The sequence below is a fragment of the Colossoma macropomum genome, unplaced genomic scaffold, assembly GCF_904425465.1.
Source record: "Colossoma macropomum unplaced genomic scaffold, Colossoma_macropomum, whole genome shotgun sequence".
Taxonomy (NCBI): Eukaryota; Metazoa; Chordata; class Actinopteri; order Characiformes; family Serrasalmidae; genus Colossoma; species Colossoma macropomum.
The window spans coordinates 9,675,884-9,700,453 of NW_023494788.1; the positions used below are offsets into that span (position 1 = coordinate 9,675,884).

Here is a 24,570-nt window from a genome sequence, read left to right on the forward strand (position 1 = left end):
TGTTTAGAACCATGAGTTCTATATAGAAGCATTGCATGCTTAAATGGTCTTTGCATTGTGAAAGGTTTCTTCAGATTGTTGATGGACAATATGTTATATATGGTTCTATATAGGACCAGGTTGAAAATGGTTCTATATAACACCAAAAACGGTTCTTCTACTGTTGCAATCTCACATCGTAACAATGGAAGAACACTGTTAGAGCTACACAGAGCCAATGACAAAAACCACATACAACACATTCTCTCCATCAATCTGAAGAACCATTTCACCATGCAAAGAACCATTTAAGCATGCCAATGGTTTTATATAGAACTCGTGGTTCTAAACAGAACCACTGCCTTTACTAAAGAACCCTAGAAAGAACCATCGTTCTAAGTCTGTACCAACAAACGTGTGTTGTCGAGTTTCAGAGGGAGAAAAGGCAACGAAAAAAGCAGAGAAGTGCATCAGGGAGGGAGCGTTGTGGTTTTTTTTTTTTGTGTTGCGCCCCCATCAGGACAGATTTGTGTATGAAAGAACAGGAAGCGGCGCAGAGTCACTCCTCACCACAGCAGCGGGGAGAGGAAAGCCCAGTTACCGTTTGGCTGGAAGTTTTCTTCGGCTTACTGTCCGTTTTATCGATTCGTTTTGGATCGAACATGAATAGAAAGGGGTAGAATTGATTTACAGTTCGGCTTCTTCGAGTTTGAGCACTTCAGCGCGGGGTTTTACCGTTAAAACAGCAGAGCAGCGGAGGGCTGTCGACACCACACTTTTGTGAAAGAGAGTTTGGGCGTGTGGCTCCTTCATTTGATCAACTTGTGCATGTTTGGTTTTTGAGAGTTTTTTCCCTCTTACGTCGTTTGAAAAGAAGGCCTGGTTGAAAATGGGGTGCACACTGAGCTCGGAGGATAAAGTGGCTCAGGAAAGGAGTAAAATGATCGACAGGAATTTGCGAGACGATGGAGAGAAAGCGGCGAGGGAGGTCAAGTTGCTTCTGCTCGGTGAGTTTAGCTCGTTAGCTAAAATACGTTACGCACAACGTAACGGCGCTAGCTAACTAACTTCACTAACTTACATTTCTGAGAGGTTTAATCGCTATAAAGCACAAATTTAGACTGTTCGTTCGTAGTAAAACTTTTTAAAACGACTCCAGAGGGTGTCTTCTTGCTTCAGAAATGCTATAATATCGATATATTGGCCGCCCAGTAAATACGCATACAGAAGTGCGGTTGTGAATAGTTTTTAAACTCTCATCGTCGAGTTTTGGTCAGTGAGCAACACCGTGGACCGCTGAATATTTGTATTCACTTTATTCTTCTCCCATATTTAGTGTGGGGAATATAGGAATCCACCATAACCAGCATATAGGAGTGTAGGTTACGTTGCGGCGTGTCTCGTTTTTAAATGAATACAGAAACCAAACCCAGTTAAAGGAGCCCAAGCTCTGATGTGATCATGGCTAAGGGGACAGGGGCTTCGCTGTAGGGACTCCATTTTAGAGGATAGAAAGCAGACTTAATACATAAAACCGCTTAGACTTTTGAAACTTAAGATATTTACGTTAGTCTGTTGGTAAATAATATTGTGATTACGTAACTCATTTTTAAGATCACTTAATCTCTTCTGTTCAGCGTTTAACTGATTTTTTAAAGGAAGTGGTGAAGAAGGTGCCGTGTCGTCACTCAGTTAATACTTGACAAAGCCAGCTTAGCCCACTGGTTTAAAAATACAGACACAGTTTAAACTTAAACTATCGAAAATAAGTGTGGATAGTTTGAAAACCGACGTACATCTCACTTCGTACTTTTTACCTTATAATAAGTCAATAAAGCAGCCAAACCAGTTCACCGCGTATTGATTAACATTTACTAAGGCACATTGAAGCTAAAGGGGGCTAACGATAACTAGCTAACCTAGCTAGCTGGCTAATTCAGTGCAAAGCTGGCTTGCTTTGGTTTTTTGACTAATGATTCTAAGACAAAAGCCATATTACATAGTTTTATATAGATAGAAACGCTGTGTTGGAACGATTGTGATATCAAATACCTTACATTTGCGTTAGCTAACGGGGCAGAGAAGCAGTTTTCTCCTCAGATTTGCTAAATATGAATTAGCCAGCTTTTAGCCAAGTAGTGTGTTTTCCGGCCTTGACCTAAAATGCTGTTCGGCGGTTTTTAAGCAAATGACTGGCAGTCGACAAACAAGAGTTTAGCTTGGATTAGTGAATTAGGGCCAGTAGATAACGGATACTGTAGAGTACGGCTTCTGGAGGACCCCTTCTCTTCACACTTCAGGGTCTTACCTGCGCCAATTCATCAGATACTTAAACACTACATGAACGTGTCAGTACAGAGAAAAAGTCAAATCTGCAGTTAAGGGTCCTCCATGAGGGGCCTTAGGAAACACTGCTGAAGTTACTGCTGACTTTGGCTGCATTCAGCATCAGGCCGGTTTGGTCATTTCGTTTTATTTAGGATCCCAAAGTGACTAAATGTAATTTAAACCACTTTTCTATTAAGTCACATCTGTACGCATACACCTTGACCAAGGGTGCTGAAACAGAGCGCAGTGTTTGTGGTGCGCTGATGGTCACCAGACATTGTACAAATGCTGTGGTAGATTTCAAAATGACCTTTAACAATAGATTTTTACACTACTTTAATACTAAAATTCTTCAAAAATACAGTTATAATAGAGACAGAATGTAATCAGTTGTATTTACTATAAAATGTTTGTTTTCTAATTGGGTGAGTGGGTGGGGTTAAGTTTTTTTTGGTGGGCTAAATCGAACGTCTCCATGGACCAGCTTTGGTCAGCCTTGACGTAAACCCTCTATCTGACATTTCACTACTGATACATCAGTAACTCAGCAATACACATCATAACATTAAAATGTTAGTAATGTAGTTTGATTTAGATAACACATAACAAAGCAGATACCAAATATAAGCTATGTTGATCATCTACAGGTATCTACATACCTCAAGTGATCTTTTTCTTTTCTTCCTGAAAATTTGTTTTTTGTGAGAATTTGTTTTCAGTGCAACTTTGACATGTGACTGCTGGATATAAAAAGTACATGTCTACGTTATATATTTTTTTAGAATAGTTATTTTCTTTCGATTTGCTTAATAAAGTGTCTGTACTCATGAATTTCACTTTAGTCATAGAAACGAAACAAATGTGGGCCAATAAATCATCTATACGTTTGTTTGTTCGTTTCTATTTATTGAAGTGTTCATTTATCCCATTGGAGTGCCAGTTTGTTCTGCCCTTACTGCAGCTGAACTGTGTAGGCTTTTGGCGGAAATGAGGCTGGTATGATGACTTTCTTTAGTAGAGATGCTCCAGTATGAGAACTGTGGCTTCATGCTAACATCCAGTATTGGTCTTGTTCGTATCTGCTGATGCTACATGTTTTTTGAGGTGTAGAAATTATAGCTAGATTCACCTGTATTAACATTATGGAGTAATATAACCTTTATTTCTATAGGGTTACAAGTGCAGTAAAAATGAATAAAATGCAAATAATGTATCATTGTTGATTTTGAGCCAGGCTGACACTAAATGACTTGCAACCTGTGCTTGTAAGACTCTTTATTTTTTGCAGTGCTTCACTGGTATCTTACTTATTATCAGCTGGAAGTTTGCTTTGTCAAGCTTTTGGGAATAAATCCGTTTACCCATTAGGCAGATACACACTCCCCATAGGAGCTGGTTAATTAGCCAACCACTGGGTAGATTAAAAACTGCTTTAATGGTTGTGTTTGTTGTGGAGATTCGTGTCTGTCAGCACACATATTTGGTTCTATGTGCGCAATAAAGAAAGAGTTAAGCGTGTCTGAGGCTGAGGAGGATTTGGTTTGAGCCAAAGTGAACCCTTACTGTATCTCAGACAGGCAGCCAAAGTATCAGATGGCTAATCAAAAGGGTCCCTGACAGCAGCCTAAAGGGCAGTAACATAGTGGCCTGTCTCATGAAGCAGTCTTTGCCAGAAAACCTTCAGCTTAGTTTGATCTAACGCTGGATATTCTGTCTCATGACAGTGGATCACTTTTTACAGAGTTACATCACCATGGTAACTTGTGTTGCACGCCTAACCTGGTCCAGTGCAGGTTAAGTTGAGGATTATGGATCTGAGACAGACGATCTTCTGACCAATCAAGAACAGCCTTCTGACGGAGGTGGACATCTCTGGTCCTTTTCATTTTTGGTGTTAGTCATGTGAAATATGTTGAATTTCAGTAGAGGAAACAAATCGTCCTGCACAGATATCAAGAATGTAAAGCAGTTATTACTCCAGCAAGCGCTCATGGTGGCAGTGGTGACAGTGTTACTTGTTTCATGTGTAATTGCTTCACTTTCTGCGTATTTACGTAGTGTGATTTCATTTTCCTTCCTTAAAAGGTAAGCTGCCCTTCCTCATGTTTGATGCTATTGACTGTGACAGGTCAGAGAACGTTGTTAACCACTTTCCTGTTTTGTGAAGCTCAAATTTGGACCCCTGTCTTAGTTGTATTTGCTTTACGAGAGGCCCGTGGTCAGTGTGTTCTGCGTTTCTATGTGAATTGGCTAATGAACAAGAGTAAATACCGGACTGCACAATGCGATGGCTCTCATTTAGCCCACTTAATGACAGTTATCTCAATACTTCAGCCGAACATTATAAAATGACAAGAAAGGACTAATGAATAGAGCTTGATAATGGAAATAAAATACCACTGATAGGAGTATGAGCAGCACATATACACAGCAAATACCAAAAACAGAGAAATAAAGATGTGCACCATCAAATAAAAAAGAAACGAAATAGAAAACTCGTAAAATACAGTCAGCAGTTGGTCACAGAGTGAAAAGCACAGGGGAAAAGAAACATCTTCAAAATGTTCTTGAACATCTGTTGATTTTACTTTCTCAGCAGGCTGTTGACACAGCTGGACCTTTTTGTTACATTGGTAATTGAGTGTTACAGAATTAAAGCGAAACGTGTTAAACCTTTTGGTCAGGATGTGCGCTGGCAGCTGTTGGTCAGTTTACCCTCAGACTGCCCTCATACGTCTCCCAGGCATCGGGTGGTTGCCTGGTAACTAAATAACCAGCTCAAATTACCAAGCTATAAAAGTGGCAGGTGAAGCAGGCCAAACAAAAGGTGAAACTAGCACTCCGGGAATCAAGTTCACATGGAGATACGACGTGCTGTTCAGCACTGTTTGTACCTTAAGGGTGCATGTGTAGTATGTAGTACTATTTCTTTTTTTGGCCTAAAAGTGTCTGTGAATTTTCTTTTTTATTATTATGTATTAATACATTCACATTCATGATGAAGAAGTACATGCAGGGCATCATGAGGCAAAGTGGCCCCCAGAGAAAACCTATTTTTTCAGATTTACCATCATCAGCATTTACATATAAAAGCTCATGTGTAGGTTTTTTATACATGGTAGTAGTAAATAAAATACACATTTTGCATAAAACCACTGTAAATTTTGTATTTGTTTTGTTTATCTCAGCATTTGAGCTATGTAGCAATATTGACAAATCGATGGTATTCCCCTTTAAGTGCCCTGCAACACTGCAAGAGTTAAACGTAACATCTGGTAGGCTTTGTGACCTTTCATAACCTACCACACATCACCACCAGCTACAGTGCTGTTAGTCGCGTTCTTTCTCATACAGATGACAGTAACAGAAATTAATTAAGGAAAGTATAAATGCAAGTAATTTTATGATCATTTGGTAATTTCTACATTCTTTTTTTCAGTCTTATCAGTTGCTTAGGCTAACATGAAGATGCAGTGTTATCACTGAATTTACAGGCCAGGCGCCTCTCAGTCTTCAGTTGTTGACTTTCGTTGATTACTGCATCATAAAGAAAGGACATGTGACATGAATGTATGCAGATTCCAATGTCTTAAATGTAAGCCGTATGAATATCAAAAGCAGCGATTAACTTCACCAAATCGTCGAGCCTCTCTTGATCGCAGCTGACCCTTCAATGTTTTTGTTAAAAATACTTTATATTATAACGTGGCTGTGAATTAAAGATATAAAAGGTCCCATAATGGTGTTTTTGTTTTTGTTGGTTTCCACTTGTGAAGTTTCTGTTGTTTTATGTACAGCTGCACATAACACACCTTTTAATTTTTTATGTGACCCATTTTCTGGCCTGTCTTTATTCCTTAGAATTTAAGAAAGCTGTTTTTGTCACATTTATATGCAAATGACCTCTGTTCTGATTGGCTGCTCTGAATTGTACCTCATTTAAAAAGCAGTTCAGGCTGAAACACTCATAACTTCAGTGTGAGTAGACGGCGCTAACCTGCTGTAGGCTGAATAGGAGGATGTGCGTAACTGCGTTGGTTTTTGTGGCATCACAACAGGCTGTTTTTGATGCGTATTTTCCATGAGAATATATGGAACATATTCTCCCATATTTTGTGTGTGTGTGTGTGTGTGTGTGTGTATGTGTGTATATATATGTGTATATATATATATGTGTGTATATATATATATATATATATATATATATATATATATATATATATATATATGTATATGTGTATATATATCTGTCTAGATAAGTGTCAGAGAAATCTAACATTTATTTCTGTAGTTACATGTACAGTAACAGTAAAAATGTATCCATATTTATTGAGAATCAGTGCAGTATGTGAAGGTTTGGTTAATAATCATTGTGTTTGTGGCACTACAAAAAAATGACACAGTGTTATATCTTGTATTGTGAACATATCTTTAAGTATCGGGTTACCCAGGCATCGGGTGGGGTAATACTAGGGAGTCAATGAAACATATTAATATTTATATGCTACACTAGAAATGAAAAAAAGTGTGATATTGTGTTCCATGAAAATGGTGCAATAATTCTAAGAAAAGTAATATGGATATTTACCTGTGCATTAATGTACATTTCTAAATCCTCTTTAATAGCACATAGTTTTGAAATAGTCGCTGATCAGTGAATGAGCAATAAGACCATTGATGAATCCAGTTGACTTTTCAAACTGCTTGTCACCAAATCACTGTTTACAAAATTGCATGCTTGCGTCTCGCTTTAGGTTTTCTGATTTGACTTTTGTTACTTCCCCCTGTTACCCAAGAGAGAAGATGACTGCAGGGTGTGAACAAATTAACATCCTGGGCCGTTGACGACAGTGGTTAATTTCTCAGCTGTGATCCGTACTCCTGTGGCCGCACCTCTGAGCCTTCTAGTTTGGAGCTGTTGTGTTTTGGGCCATATGTGCGAGGTGCTGAGTTTGCCTAATTGCTGTTGTTTGTGCTTAGGGACTCTCAGAGAAAGTGCAGCAGGCCCCCTCAGGCCATCCCAAAAAAGCCGCTTAGGGAGGAGCTGTGACTAATTGAAACACGCTCGGCTGAAGTCAGTTGGCTGGCTTAGAGATCTGCTGCAAGTAAAAAAGTGGGAAACATTTTGCTGCTGCCTTTTTTCATCAGTCATAAGCAGCGTTCCAGACTCGAAAAATTCTCAAAGGCAAAAATGTAGGCCTTTGTTTTTGACTAGCGCAGTGGAAAGTTTTATTTCTTTATAAAAAATTAGCCTTGAAAATATAACTTAGTTCCCTCCTCTGTGGCTGTGTAGCATTATGCCTGTCCTGCAGCATCTCACTGAAGGAAAGTTGAGCATAACTCATTCTTAAGCCTGGAAACTTTTCACAACAGTTGTGCTTTGCAGGTATCTTGAAGGCATGTGTCTGAATCGGGTGCAGCTAAGATTCACTCTGGTTTGGAAGAACTTGTGTCGACTGTTTTCGCAGCACGTACAAACGTTACTTCAACGTGATGCTTAAATGTCATTTGATAGACACAGAATGACCCACTGGATATGATCGCTGAGCATTACCTCAGTTTGTGACTCAGTGTAGTTCATACTACAGAACGTCAGTGACTGTGTTCACTTCAGTTCAAACTGCATGATAATAGTTATCATATTTGTGTCTCAGTATGCAGCTGAGGTTTGAAGCCAAAATATTTTTTTAATTTTATATATATTTTTTATATTTTATATTTAATTTTATATATATATATATACATAACACACACACACCCACACATGTTTATATAATATAATATAAAAAACACACACACACGTGTTTATAGCTAGGCCCTGACTGATGTGCAATATTGATCCCCATTTTAAGAAGCTAATTCTTATAACTGGATTGATTATAATTTTATATGCTCAAAGATTAAACAGTGCAATAGTTTTAGTTAAACTGTTCTTTATTGATTATCTTTATTAACTCAGTTTATAAGTCTTGGAAGCGAAATAGTGTCACATTCCTGAATGTGTTTTTTTTTGTATGTAACATTTAAAGCGACGGTATCTGAGCCCATAAATTTGTGTAATCTTTATCATGTTCTGTCATTTGGGCGTTAGTTAAAATGGTTCCAAAATGTTCTAGAACTTTAATTCATAGTGCATAAAACATCTCTAAAGTTTTCTAGCTGAACACACTCTTCCTTAGCTGAACGCATACCTTTTGCTTGTGATTAAACCTATAATCGAGGCATGCATAATCAGGTTACAGAGATTTGCCTGTAATCCCATTGTAGCCAGGTTGTGATTAATTAATCCAATCAAGCTGACACCCACTTGGCTTTACCCGTGTTGTGAGACCAGTGGTGTGCAGACTACTGTTGAAACAGTTTACTGTTCAAATTATCTGCATGTTGCACATTTTTTAAGTAGTCTCTTGATTTTGCAGAGCTGATATGCTCATGGGGGGCCTCCCAACTGCTTCCATATAATCACCATAAGATTCCCACTTCCCTTTATTTCTCTTCCTTAATTGCACTGCGTTCTGTTTGTGGATTTGCTTGTGTGGCCTGTCTTTAGACTGCAAACTTTGCTTTGTGAACTCTCTGGGTTTTTTAGGCGTTAACATTTTCCCTGCTATTTTTTTAATAATTTATTTCTTTATTTTGGTTAAGGATATCCCAAAATGGGAATTGTGGGCTGATGCTAATATCCAATATTTTTCATGTACATATCTGCACATGCAGATACATGAACGTGACTAAATCCACATAGATCAGTGTTTACAGAGCGTAAATGAATTTCAAATATCTAACGATACCACTGTAAATCCCTGATTTTTGTCAGTTTTGCTGAACACATGTAGATTTGTTTGTGCTCTCACATGGGTTGGGATAAAACAAATGTTCCTTTATTAGATAGATGAAGATTTTGCAGCATCTGACTGTGTGGGAGACTTGTAGTCTGAGCGTGCTTTCAGTAGTTGACCTGTGTCAGAAGTCCGGGGAGCGTTAATGTTTGTAACTTTTCTGTTCTCTTATTTTGCTAGGTGCTGGTGAGTCTGGGAAGAGTACAATTGTCAAACAGATGAAGTAAGTCTGCAAACCATCTCCCTTCAGCAATAACATTCTGAAAATCTGTTGTTTGTGCTTGATGCCAAGCGTAGCCTCACTTTATTTATTTATTTATTTTGTTTTCAGAATTATTCATGAGGCAGGCTACTCAGAGGAGGAGTGCAAGCAGTACAAGGCCGTGGTGTACAGCAACACCATCCAGTCCATCATTGCCATCATCAGGGCCATGGGCCGTCTGAAGATTGACTTCTCCGACCCTGCCCGTGCTGTAAGTGCTGCTGTTAGTGCTGATGAAGGGAGGGGACCTTTGTGTTCAACAGTAGCTGTTTTCCAGTCATTTTCATCTCGCCGGTTAGGTCTGAACAGATATGACGAGATGGCTTGATTGCTAACAAAAACAGAGCAAGAGCACTTGATGGAAAAATGTCCTCAGCACAAACTGTCTGTGGCTGTCGTCAGACTGGCTGATTGTGATTGGCGTTTGTGTGTGTGTGTCTGTATTGCAGGATGATGCGAGGCAGTTGTTTGTGCTGGCAGGCTCAGCTGAAGAGGGCTACATGACTGGAGAGCTGGCTGGCATCATCCAGCGCCTGTGGAAGGACGGAGGAGTGCAGGCCTGCTTTAGCCGCTCCAGGGAGTACCAGCTCAATGACTCTGCTTCATAGTGGGTGTCATTCTTTCTGTTTGTTTTACTTTGTGTTCTCTACTCGGGACCTAATTCCCAATGATAATTGTAGCTTAACATGGTATTTTCAGTCACTCGATTGCACTTGAACACAGCACAGTCCACAGAGCACCTACACAGCTTACACATATTCATCCGTGTTTATTTATAACAGTGTTGAATGTTTTCTTGTTGGGAATGTGACACACAAACACTTATTTTAAAAATCAAGTTCATATTTGAATTTGCACTCAAGGCGAAAGTAGTTAAATGTCCATTAACAGTGATAAAACTCTTCTGTTTTCAATGACTTTGAAACATTAAGGCTGTTCTCTGTGTGTCTCCTTTTGAGACTGTTTGGGACACAGTTCCTATGCAAAAAATGTTTAATGAAATCATTCTGCCGTTAATGCATAAATCCACCAAATAAACAGTACCAAAAATGCACCAGTATTTCAGAATTACTTTAGAGATGCAAGAATGTGAGCAAAGAAAGGAAAAACATGCTTAAGTCAAGTGAGTGAAGTTATCAAGTGAGTTGTGCTTTGGGCCAAACAGCTGCACGAATAACCTTAGCATGTCCCCATCGCTCTGCATGGTGTCAAAACAAAGCAAAAAAAAACATTTTAAATGTGCACATCTCTCTCTCTCTCTCTCTCTCTCTCTCTCTCTCTCTCTCTCTCTCTCTCTCTCTCTCTCTCTCTCTCATAAATCTACACATTTTAGACAGACACACAGAGAGATAGATAGCACTGCTAGTCACTCACTTCTCTCAGAAACAGAGAGGTCACCAGAAAAGACTGATATGTTGTCCAGGTTTCTGCAATCATTGACACAGGCTGCTGCTGTGTTTTTGTTTGCTTGTATTCGACACATCATACTTTGACCAATCCAGTAAGGCAGTGGGCAGGATATTAAGCCAGAAAGTTTACTTTTAGCTGTGGTTGTGTTATAGATGTACGTAGCTTCCATTTAAGCTAAAATACAGATTCTAATGATGGGCAAAATACTAAATATCTAGTGCGATTATTGCCTGGGCTGATTATTGGTCGACCCCAAAGATGTCTTCTGTAAGGCCACCCCGCCATTTGGAGTAGAGAAGCTGCTACTGATGTGCCCTCATCTTTGATTGTGTATTGCTCATTTGTTTGAGCGGATTGATTGCAAGCTTAAGGCTGTTTGGTTAGACAGTTCTATTGCCACAATAAATAATTCCTATCACTGGTCAAATCATATCCTTCTCCTTCCAAACGTCTTTATTACAGAGCTAAAATATCATCTGAGGTGGAGTGTGCTCTTAGTGGAAGGGGCAGTGGAGTGAGCAGTCTCTGGAGTTGAGAATGGCCTAAGTGGTCTTAGTTTGGCTTCATGCAACATCTCCATCATTTCATTCTTTCACTCCAACAGCTTCTTTCTCCTCTGGCTTTCCTACTGTCACTGAAGTTTTTCAATATCAAGTGTTGAGTTATTGATGTTTTTTTCCCTCTCTCTCACTTCAGTGATCTCAGATTCAAATATACTTCATGCAAATTCTCAAAAATGCAAATAACATGGATGTGTGTTCAAAAGTATGATGTGACAAAACCTCGCCTTTTGCATGTGATATGCAGGCACACAGGGATATGCAGGGTAGTTCCTCTCTTTAGGACTTTAAAGTTCAGGATTGTACAGGGTGGAAGCATGTTGTTTTTAGATCTAGCCTGTTCTCACCTTTACAGATACAGTCTAATCTGGCTTTGGATTTTTTTTTAAAAAGTGTTTTTGATAACATGGATATGTAATAAAATGAAACAACCAAGAAATGACCAATATGAGCACAACATGAGCAGAAATGTCTGCTGACATACAACAGGCCTGTGTGAAGATTAAGCACCCATTAACATTTTTACTTTTTTGAGATCGATATCTTTCTGCTCTTCTCCTGTTCTTAGCTACCTGAACGATCTGGACAGGATATCGAGCGCTGCTTATGTCCCCACTCAGCAGGACGTGCTAAGGACCAGGGTGAAGACCACCGGCATTGTGGAGACCCACTTCACCTTCAAGGATCTTCATTTCAAGTGAGCATCTACATTACATCAAATGAAGCACCAGCCCATGTAACAAACAGTGTGTATTTATCCAGCGACCTGTAACTCAAAAATGACACGAAATATTAAAATGCTGCGGTGGATGCTTTCGTTTGCATGTTGTGTCTAAGGGTTTTGTGTGTTATCTCTGTATGCTGATTGTGTGAGCAGAGAATGGGCCGTTTGTTTATGCTATGCATTTTTGTTGTGGAATTTGTTCCTTGCCTCCAGCACATGCCTGAGTGTCTGGTGTTAACTTCCCTTATGTTATGTCTCGACCTCACCATAATATCTAGTTAGTCATAGGTGTACAGGGCAAAGAAAGGACAAGCTTATTTCAGTCACTTGGGAGCCCTGAAGAGATTGACTAAAAGATTGCAAACTAAGTCTCCATACTACTACTACTACTACTACTACTAATAATAATAATAATGATAATCATAATTGCTGTAGTAGTTATGATAAGCATTTTTATATGGCACCTTCTTAACATAAGTTTAAAGTGCTTTGGAGGGAGATTATAACAAAACAAATACGTCTAACATAGAGGACATTAAAATGACCCTAAAATAATTAATAGTAGACTAAAGTAATTGTGAAAAATTGTCATTAAACTAATTATATCACATAAAGAATATGTACAGTACTGCACAAAAGTGATGGACCACTCTTCATTTACTTAATTTCCAGTCAAAATGGCATTTAAGTTATTCATTTTTCAGGAGATATTTCTATTTCACACATTTCCATAAATGGGAGTTAAAAAAATGGAGATACAGAGAATATGGGATTTCCAACTGCGCAAGACCTGGTAGACCACCAACACTGTTACCATCAGATAACCAGTGCTTATGGCTTTCATCTTTGAGAGAGAGGAGAAAAATCAACCCCCACACTTACTTCAGATCTGAAAAAATCTGTGTTTCTCTCCATCCTTCCACTGTGAGAAGACAACTCAATACTGTGGATCTGAAAAGACGTGTAGCTGTCAAGAGGCCAGTACTAAGATAATTAAATGGGGGAAAAACAAGAACATTTACAAATCGAACAAAAGCTGCTGTTGTTCTCAGAACAATGGACTGACCACTCCCAAGTCCAGACCTCACTGTCATTAAATATGTTTGTAATTACTTGGATCACAGAAAACACAACCAGCTTCTGAGACTGAGCTTTGGAGGTCAAAAAAGCAGAGTGGACACATTAAATACTGAACAATTTGGTATTATATTTAGTTGTTGAGGCTTTTGTGTAATTTTCTGTTAAATAGCTATACGCCTTTTTTCCTGGCAATGAAAAACGAATGACTTGTACTTGATGGCCATTTTGAAACTTGGAAAATTAAACAAATTAAGGGTCTCAAAGTCTCTGACCTTTGCACAGTACTGGAAAAAAAACTATTAGTAGTGTTTTTATTTTTTTTTTAAACGTACGAGCTTTCTTCACAAAATCTAGTTAAACAGACCTAAATATACTCTCTTTGTAATCAAACATGCCAACCCCTTATTAAAAACCTCTGGGTTATGATGACACAGACTTTTTTCCAGCAGTGTGACGGTGCAGTATGAAAACAAACAATCTATGCAGTAATGACACTGATTTTTAAAATTCCAGATGACGTGTTCATCACGATGTATAGCAGATAACCTTAATCCCACAACTTGTGGGTGTTACGGAATCCCCAATGTTATGGATTCCCCCTTCCTGTGGTATTTCTAGGAAGTCACTGTCCTTTCTGAGAGCTCCATTTAGTGTGTTTAAAGCAACATTGTGTGAATGCTGCAGTGTTTGTGTTTTTCTAATGGCACTGACTCTCCTCGCAGGATGTTTGACGTGGGTGGCCAGAGGTCAGAGAGGAAGAAATGGATCCACTGTTTCGAGGGGGTGACCGCCATCATCTTCTGTGTGTCTCTGAGTGACTATGACCTGGTCCTGGCTGAAGATGAGGAAATGGTACGTCACCAAAACTTGTGCCTACTTCCCCACAACTACATCAGCTCTACCTGCTGACTCCACCAGATCATAGGACAGAAACGTTTCCTTCCAGTTGCGCTACTGATTTCTGCTTTTATTTATTTTTTTTTCTTCTTTTTTTAATGTAATTTTTTTTTTTCTTTTTAGAACCGCATGCATGAGAGTATGAAGCTCTTTGACAGCATCTGCAACAATAAGTGGTTCACTGAGACATCCATCATCCTGTTCCTGAATAAGAAGGATCTGTTTGAGGAAAAGATCAAAAGAAGCCCTCTTACCATCTGCTATCCAGAATATGCCGGTATGCTCACCGTCAGTGTTTATAATGCTGTTTCTGTATGTAGTGAATGTTTATTTTACTCTTTCCCTGTCAGAAACTCGATTTAACAAATCATTAATATTTACCTTTTTCATAAATTGACATTGATTATGCAACATACAAAATGGCAAATAATGTCATGACAACAGAGCCTGATAAATACAACTATTTATACACTTTTTCACATAGTGTAGACATACGATAGCTTGCAGTGGATCATCGACTGCCATCACAGATTAACCTGTTTCTCCTGCTTAAACTGGAGAAAATAAACATGCTTTCTAGACAGAAACTTATAGGCTAACTTTGTATGATTTGGCAGTTTTTGATGTAATTTAATTAGGGGTGGGCGATATGGCAATATATCGTGATAATTCTAGAAATTTTCACAATACATTTTTCTTCAGTGTTCTTTAAGTACTGATGATATCCATGATAAAGTCAGAAAACCATGTTTATTTATTTATTCATATTATCATAATCAGCCTAGGCATAGGTTAAATAAATTGCATATTGCATTCACAGCCTATAAATCGCTTTTTGTTAAAATAATAAAACAGCGAAAGCTCAACCTTGTGAAGTAGCCTAAAAGCTACTGTTACTGTAGCTGTGTACTGTCTGTTTTTGTTTTTTATAACTGAAGTAATCACAGCATAAAAATCTTTTGAGTCTTGTTTTGTGAGGGAAGCCGTTCTGAGCATTGAAGGCTGCACAGCTTAATCAGTTTAACAAGCACAACAATGGGTTGGAAGAAAAAATCTACCTCAGCAGAATGTCAGTGCTACAGAATGTCATAAAGCCAAACCACATAACAAGGCTGATTCAGAACATGAACTAATGTTTAACGTTAAAAGAAAATGGGGTGCGCAACGTATAATTACTTTTGTGCATTTTAAAGTCACGAGAAAGTGTCCAACTTGTTGACAACCAAGATAGATGGAAACTAGATACATAGTATTGTCAGTCAACTCAAGCCTAACAGATTCGTTGCTGCCTGAACAAAATGTTGTGTTCAATGGTAACATTCCAGCAGAAGGAAAAAATATTTGAAACTTTTTAGCCAGAGGTAATTCCAGACAATCTCTCTTGGTCTATTCATTTTTCCATTTGTACAATAGCTGCGTTCCAAAAAATGGCTGCAATGTAACTGAACAGCATTTATTAAAATTATTAAAGCCAACAATTCTCATATTATCCCTAATTATAAGTGTGATTTGTTCAAGTGTCTGAGGCATCCTATTTTTCTCGTGCTAAGGCTCCAACACGTACGAGGAGGCAGCAGCCTACATCCAGTGTCAGTTTGAGGACCTGAATAAGAGGAAGGACACCAAGGAGATCTACACCCACTTCACTTGCGCCACAGATACCAAGAACGTGCAGTTCGTCTTTGACGCAGTCACTGATGTCATCATCAAGAACAACCTGAAGGACTGCGGACTGTTCTAGAGCGTGTCGTCACACGGTGAGTAAAAACCGATTATGACTGGTTTGTCTTGCGTGGAGCAGCCAAGCTTGAAGAGCTTCACAATCCTCTAAGTACGGCATGCAAATCTAAATATAGTAGCTCTATTCTGGTGTCACTATCAGCCATCAGTTTTTTACAGATGACTTATTTTTACCTTTATCGCTTTGTTTTTGTCTCTTGTTTACAGCGAGATGAGAATGGGACAACATGGCATCCTTGGGAGAAGCAGGGCTGGAGCGAGGTCAACCATGAACACGATGCGTTACGTAAACATTTTATTTATGTTCTCTGAACATTTTTAAATGATGTTTTAGGAAAAAGAAACCTTTGTGTAAAATATTTGTACAACTGTAATTGTTGCTGGACTTTTTCACTGTTTTTGAAATAATTTGCAGGTCCTATTTTGAAGGGTATTTTTTCACTCTTGAGGTTTTTGGGAACATCTTTCTTTTATTTTCTTTTTTCCCCCCTCTCTCTTTCTACTCTAGATATGAAGGTACACGTGCCTTGCATGTTTGCAGTTAAGTTGCTGTGCTTGAGTTTGTCATCTAAGTTGTTCAAGCTGTAGCCGTAGTCGTCGATATGTAATCACTCGCCTAGCGGGAGCGCATTTTTGTAGGCAGGACCCAGATCATGAAAGAGCTCTATTGTTAGACCAAATGCAAATTTAAAGCCGACTTAAAATTCCAAGGTGTATGTGTGAAGCCTGACTGACTAGAATAGGTTACAGAGATTCCTCCGTGTGCAGCCCTATCCGCTGGACGGGCTCTTCCAGAGCAGCTCTGGAATTTGCATGCAGCATGTGAAATTCGCCTGTAGTTGGTATGATGACCAATGATTAAGATACACATTCAGAATGAAAATAGCTAGAGGTAGTTGGAATGAGGAAATAGTTTCGCTTTGGACAGTCAGCACAGTTTCAAAGAGGAACTAAACTCAAGACGTTCTTTAGGGAGATGTTGACCAGTGAGATGGGCATTTGTTGATCAGAGGGAGTAGGTTTGTGTTTTAAATATGTCTGTCTTTCTCCTTTATTTGACTTTGAAAGGGACCAAATTTACTCTTATTCCATCATTTCTGTAGCAAACAAGCACCCATTCTCATATCAGACTATTGAACTGCCTGTACATGATAAATTTGGTAGAAAACATGAATGATGTGATATGCCAGACATTCTCACAGTTATTTATGACAAATTTGAATGGTTTTATGCATTATGTCCCTCACTCTGTTCTCATTGGTTGGGAACAAACATTGACTAATATCCACTATTTTGCTAATAAAACGTGCTGTGATTAAATCATGGCATCTTGAAATAGAAGTTGAAGTGTTTGTGTTGTTTGTCTTCTTGCTGTTGTGTGTTTTAAGTGTGCAGGTGATTTTTATTTATTTATTTATTGGAGGTAGTGAACCAGCGAGTCCCTGTCAATTTTTTGAAAGCTCTGCAGTCAGCAGGGTGAAGGGCCACTGGCTGGTCAGCATGTGGCACTCCATTCTTATAATGCGCTTTTATGCGCCGGCATTCTTTAGCGATCTGTTTAGTTCTCTGTATTGTTTTTTTTATCCAACTAGCAAATGATGGGAGAGCTTTAAAGCCTGATTCCACAGATTTTTGGAGAATTTTTTTAAATAATCAAGATGTGAAGTGGTGTTGTGTAATGCCTCATTCAAGAGAAATTTACCAAGTTAGAATTGTTCACAGTGGTGGTGATAGGAACCAGACGTCCTCAGTGTTTAATGACTCTAAAAGCTCCTCACAGAAGGTTTTTACAGGAAATGGTTACAAGTACACAGACTGATTACTGAGAGACTGTTTCACAACAGTTTTGGCCTGAAATATTTTTTTTTTAAATCTGTTCATGGTGGTGAGGTACATGCTGGGCCTTCTGAGGCCAAATAGTCCCCCTAAAATCTGATTTTCTGGGTTTTTACCATTACTGACCTTACATATAAAGGTTCACCTGTGATTTTGGATGGTAAATAAAATCACTATATTTGTGTTGCGACGCCTGTTTTCAATCATCACTGTAAAGAAACCTGAGTTAGTATGTTTTTCAACCGCTGAAATTATGGAGAAATTCTGAAAAAATTGGTGCACTTCCCCTTTGAATGTGCAAATGAATCTTTTGCTTCCAGTCAGTATTTTAAACCTGAGCTCTCAGCTGTTGGTGTGTTTCTGTTTAATCAGTTACATTAAATTATAGTTCTTTTCTTTCTAAATCAGAGTTTGTAGATCTGAAAACTCTAAAACTGACCTCTGGTTAGTATTTCTTCGGTGCGGGTGTCTGACCAACTATTGGACCATACTGCCCTCTGCTGGTGGTCATTGCTGTTAAAACAGTGTGACTACATGAAGTCTTTATTCTGCCCAGTGATGGTAAATTGAAATGCATTGAGGAAACTTCTTTCCTAAAGTAATTATTGAAACCAGCTGCTATAGATCAAATACTTAAACATTGTGTTCTGGTCATCCCTAAATGTAATGAAATCCTATGAACGTGTGGCGCTAGCACACAATTTGTGCTTGAAGTGTGTTAATCTGGGTAAATGAGTTCTAATTCATTCTGTACATCTCTAACACTTCAGAAAAACAACTAATCCTGTTTTTTCTGCTTGAATTTACATGGCAATATCTTTCTAGAAAAACGTGTTTTGTCGTACTTAAACACAGTTTAAATCTTTAGAAAATGATAATCATCCTGTAATTTGTTTTTATTCTTTTTCTGCAGTGAGAAGCACCAAAAAGCACAAAGAACTTCCAGTTGTTCAGCTATTGGTGAATAATATTTTAAAGCATTGTTTATTATAGTAAAATATTAATTTGTGATATCCATATGTGGTCTCACCTACACTAGAACGTTCATTCTATATATATGTATGTGTGTGTGTGTGTGTGTGTGTGTGTGTGTGTGTGTGTGTGTGTGTTATATATCTAATATATTAAAATGCAAGTATCTACAGTGTTGGCAGTAATAGATTACATGTAATCTGATTACAAAAAGCAAGTTATAGTCAGAATAGGGTGCCACTAAAAAAAGGTAATCAGATTATTTACTTTTTATGCATTTCTGTTTTTCAGGATTACATCAAATATAGAGTTGAATCCTAAATTGCGTTACGGCTGTTTCACTACGACTTGTGATTTTAGTGGAAAAACAACAAAGAATGGTGAAGGGGGCACTAGGACCGTATGTCCAGATGGTTTGAACTTTATGAAAACAATTTACCATTTGTGAAGCCAACTAAAGTAAATAAATGTCAGAAATAGTCCAACAGCAGTCAGATTAGATTATGCCTTTTAAGCAGTCTGAAAGATAACGTTGCTTATTACATTCTGAAGTGGTCTTCCAGCAGAAATGAGTCCCGCCTCATTTTTCTTGAGTTAGTTGATGTGACAGAGACCTTCCAGTCCACATCTGGATGATTAACCCTCCTCACAGTCATCACCGTATTATGAACATCCATCTGTTGAACTATGTACTTTTTTCCTTCAGTAATGTTGATGGAATATTTTGAAGCGAGCTGGTTTTTTGTCTCCACAGGTGAACTAACAAGTCAGCATTTATAGAAGTGCCTGTGTATTGTGTTCAAATGCTATTTTTATTGTAGCAGTTGATATAAAGAAATCTGCTGCTATGCTCTGTTTTATCAGTACAGCTGTCTTTGTGGAGAAGTGTGAATGTTTCCACAGCAGGGGGTTCTCGCCCTCCCCTTTCACCCTCATTGCTCACCAACAGCTCCACACAGTCACAGCATTTCACACACAGAGAGCCAACAGTGACCTAGTTAACCTTATAACAGAGCTGCAGGGAGAAATGTTTTCTTTGATTATATTAATTAAATATATTCACGTCAGTTTCCACTCCACCTGCAAAACGGCCACTAGAGGGCCTGCAGAAAGAGGTTAACGGTGTCCAAACATTTCTCCCAAGAGGGCTGGATTGTGCTGTGTTAAAACACCTGACGGCAGACATATTTTTCACAAATGATTCAAAATATGAAATTTTCTAAAATATCAGTGCATAGAATCTGAGCTTTCTGTGAGCTACCATGTTTCCTATCACTGTATAAAAGATGCACAAGGTTTCTTTCATTGTTGGATTGTTCATTCAGAACAGTTTGAATCAATAAGCGCTTATAATAAATAAATTGTTTAAGAGTAACAAAACAACATGTCTAATGTATTAATCATATTCCTATTCAAGTGTTTACTTGTTGAGAAATATAATTTGTGAGACAAACTAAACAAAAATCTATACATTTTTGGTTTTGTAATGTTTGGTAATGTTCTTTACGTGTCAAATAAACACAATGTAGCCATGTTTTTGTTGGACCCTAAAGGGTTAATTTTTACGGAACTGCTGAATTTGCTCTGATAAGAAGTTTTCCATCTTGCCAAAATCGGCAGTTTTCAGTGTTTAGTTTGAGCTTTATGTCTGTAGTTCTGACTAAATGTCGTTCAGTAAATGAAGCTGCAGGTCTGGTCAGCTGCCACCATCAGGTGAATGGGAGAACTGCAACACACTGGCTGGTGGCCACTTATAATACACTATTACACAGAAGCCGGGGGCCTCATTTGGCCCTGGGGCCAGACTGGACACTCCTGGGTTAAGAGGTCAAATTCTCACCTAACTTTATCTCCTATAATACTCCCACCCCATAAACTATATCTAGTGAAAAACTCTTTAATTCTGTCTGCTCAGTCTCCCATGTAGGTCCATAGAGCCGCCACTCTATTTTGAGGAAGGTTGGGATTTAAAGTCGAGTGATTAGACTAATCTCTCAGGCCTCCCAGGCAGATCAAACAAATGCTTAATGGAGCAATGTACAAAAGAAAAGGTACCAGGAAGGAGATGATACGCCTGATCAAAAGCCCCCCGGTGGTCCCGAACCGGGCAAATAGTGTCGAACACAGCCGTACAGCAGCCCCCAGTCTGATCAGTCATATGACCAGTTATGCTGCTGTAGTGCTGCGAGTGATTACTCAATGTATCTGAATCTTATGTATGCAGTAGCATTAGCATTAGCATTCACCTTATAATGAAGAAGACACTTCAAATTTGGACTTGCAGAGCAGTGTTACTTCACTGGTACTTCACAGTCAGGGTTGGTGCACAGTGGTGGGCACAATGTTCATGTATGGGACAGAGGGGGAAATCTTGCAAAAATGTAACATGCACTAACTGGACACTTCATTAAGTACACCTACCTTGTATCTATGTCCATTTTAAGAGCTCCACTTCCCAAGTAGGTGCACTTTGTAAGTTTACAATTACAAACAGTAGTCCATCTGTTTCTCTGTATACTCTGTTAGGCCCCTTTCACCCTGTTCTTCAAAGGTCAGGACCTCCACAGTACTGCCACAGAGCAGGTATGATTTGGATGGTGGATTGCAGTGACATTGACACAGTGGTGATGTATTAATGTGCATTGTGCTGGTGCAAGTGGATCAGACAACAGCGCAGATATATGGCAGAGGCAAAACTGTGCCAACCGACCCCTTTTTGTCTTTCCATGACCTGGAGAAAGTAATTCACTATACATTGGTTAGGGCAAAATGCTGCTGCCAGGTTGCTTACTGGCTCCAAGTAAGACCATATTACAGCAGTCCTTGCATCGCTTCATTTACAGCCAGTTCATTTTAGGACGCAGTTTCAGTGGTTTAAAGGATTCAGTGCTTTTGTTTTTAAAGCACTTAGTGGATTGGCTCCATCTATTTTTGAGTTACTCGCATCTTCCACTACTCACAGATTCTTGTGATCTTCACATAATTTGCTGGCTGTTTTTAAGTCACGGTGGGAACTTAAGGGCGACTGTGCTTTTGCAGTTTGCACCCCAGGACTGTGGAACAACCAACAAACACTTTGGTCAAAGAAAGTTCTTTTAAAATGTGCTTTATAAATATATCCTACGTACATACTTACAAATTAAGAGGTCATAATTAGCCAAATCAGATATACTGGAATATCAATGCTACTTCAGTCCTTCATCCTAACAATCTGCAAAATACTGGAAAAGAACGGTTCTATCTGAGACTAAAGCATTTATCCAAACTGTAACCCATTCATTAGTTCATTCATTCATTCATTCAACCATTAATTAAACCAGGCAAGTCATTAGGATCAAATTCTTATTTACAGCGGTGTCAAGTGCCAGAAGGCCTTTGTGGGAAAGGAGGAACAATGTATAAAAAAGGAAAACAGACATGCTAATTATAGCAATAAGGACATAGCAACACAGGACAAAAACAAGCTAAATATGGCAACATGTGAAAATTAGGAATTAGGAATAAAACAAGTGCAGGAATCACCAAAAATGTCTTTGATTACACCCTTAACAACAGGAAATGGAATACATTTACTTGGTTAGAATGTTTTTGTAATGTGTTCCAGTCTTTAGCAGCAGCAAATCACAGTAATGAAAGACCAAAGGCAGCACCGGATTTAGAAAACTTCAACTGCACATGAAAGGAGAACCAGACGCTAGTTGCGGTACACTCTGGTTCGGACTTTAATTGGTGTAGAAGCTTCACATTATGTAGAGTCTTTAAACCTTCTTCACTCTCACACATCATCTCCAAAATCCCTCTTTAAAGAACCATCAAATAAAGGTTTTAGAAGAAAGCAAAAGTGGTACTTCTATTGTACAGGCATCCAATCCTGGTCCTGAAGATCTACCATCCTGAGGAGCTCAGCGACAACCCTCATCTAACACACTTGATCCAGGTAGTGAAGACCTTCAGGGGCATCCAGGTGTGCTGGATCTGAACTCTCCAAGGTGGTAGACCACCAGGACCAGGACTGGGCAACCTTGTTTTATGGCATCTCTCCAAAGAGAATATTTCTTGGCATCTTTATTTTTAAGGAGGTTAGTGATGCCAAGTTTTGATCACAACTTATGCTTGGTTCTCCGGTACAGTGGCTGCAGCGGGATAATGTAGAGAGCACATTCCACTGTGCACACAAATTTGGAGGATATCAACTTGTGGGAAATCTAAATACTGCTGGTACCACGTAGCTTTGGTAATGATCCAGTTACTGTATTACCACCAGTTTGCTAATAACTGTGTAATCACATAATGACTACATAGCAATGTAAGTAATGTTTTGTCTATGTGTTACATTGTGTCCCACTGAAGGCTTTATTAAGCTATTTTTACCTGTTTCAGTGAATTCCGAGTTCCTATAATGAGCTCCATGAGCATGTCTGAAGTATGAAGGCACCGAAACTGGAAATCTGATACTGAGTTACAGAACAGGATCATGGAAAGTGTTACTGGAGGTGATGAATACTGGAAAAGCCTTCACTGTAGTAAGTTCCTTGTCAGACCTCTGTTGTCATTTACAGTATTGTGCAAAAGTCAGAGACCACCTTCATTCATTTAATTTATTCATTATTCATATAACTCATCATTTGTTATTTATTTTTCAGGAGACATTTCTGAATAGACACAAGATGATCCACTTGCATATAAGGAAGGGGAAAGTCAAAAGGCAAAGGGTGAACACAGTAAACGTTAATTATTTAATGTAGTTATGTTACAACTGATGTTTGGGGGAGGAACATGCCTGAAACCCCTCTTTCTTCCAATCTAACGCCCTATAAATTCATATCCTCACCTTCTGTTCCTGTGATAAAGGGTTCGCAATCCCCACCGTCACCCCATCTCCTCCGTGATATGTTCCTTAGTCCTACATCAGTCCTGCTACAGGTTGGGGGGGGGGGGGGGGTTGGGGGGGGGGCTGGCCTTCTAGCTACAGGCTGCCCAGAGCTTCAGCCCAAGTTCTCAGAGCAAACACCCCACCCCTCTCCGATGATATATATGTTTTCTGCTTTTTTCCCTGACACTGAAAAATGAATAACTTACTTAATACTTAAGTACTTAAAGGCCATTTTGACTGTAAATAAAATAAATGAAGGGTGGCCTCTGACTTTTACACAGTACTGTAGTTCTTTGGATAAGCTGACTGATTTATATTTGAAATATAAGAGGTCATGTTTGGGTTTTAAAAGTCATAGAGTCAGTCATAGAGTCATAGAGACATCCCTTCTCCATAGAAAAGCTTTGCCAATAGAACAGGACACTCTAGAGCAGTCGTACATAAGCGTTCAGGTCACCATTTCCTTTCGGCTAAAAAGGTATAAACCCCCCATCACTGGGCTGTGGAGCAGTGGAACTGCATTCCCAGGAGTGATGGAGCTCCACCCAATACCTTGAAGATGAGCTGGAGTGATCAAGAACTGATTACCCAACATCAGTACCTAACCTCACTAAAGCTCTTATGAATGGCTGGATGCAATCAAATCCTCACAGCTATGTTACATCATCCATTGTAAATCCTTTCCAGAACCTTTCCTACAGCAAGGGGATGAACTCTGTATTACTCTGTAATACTCTTGATTTCAGCAGAAACGTTGGAGGGGGAAGATGTCCACAAACTTTTGGACATATAGATATTTTCCCCCAAAGCTCTGCAACAGACTGAAAGACACTTATTATAGAAGTTTCGGACACAGATTTGGAAAAGAATGCTTTATAACTGTATTATAATCCCCCATATAAATCTATAAATAGTAAATATGCCTGCTAAACAGTAGGCCTGAACAACGATGAGGATTTAAGGCCATAACAACGTCCATATAATTGTGTTTAGGCTCACAGTAACACTAATGCAGGACCTAGTGCATGATCCCCGTAATCCTAATCCAGACAATTCAAGATTAAAGCAGC

At 38.9% G+C, this 24,570-nt stretch overlaps 1 protein-coding gene across 1 annotated transcript; it reads left to right on the plus strand.

The window, feature by feature from the left end:
• Positions 1 to 523: 523 nt before the first annotated feature.
• Positions 524 to 16,774, plus strand: gnaia (guanine nucleotide binding protein (G protein), alpha inhibiting activity polypeptide a). Its single transcript, XM_036568296.1, has 9 exons — positions 524 to 986; positions 9,327 to 9,369; positions 9,478 to 9,619; positions 9,858 to 10,015; positions 11,947 to 12,075; positions 13,905 to 14,034; positions 14,203 to 14,356; positions 15,630 to 15,836; positions 16,027 to 16,774. The coding sequence occupies exons 1-8, from the start codon at positions 869 to 871 to the stop codon at positions 15,818 to 15,820; spliced, it is 1,065 nt and encodes a 354-aa protein (XP_036424189.1). The 5' UTR covers positions 524 to 868; the 3' UTR covers positions 15,821 to 15,836; positions 16,027 to 16,774.
• The last annotated feature ends 7,796 nt before the right edge of the window (positions 16,775 to 24,570 follow it).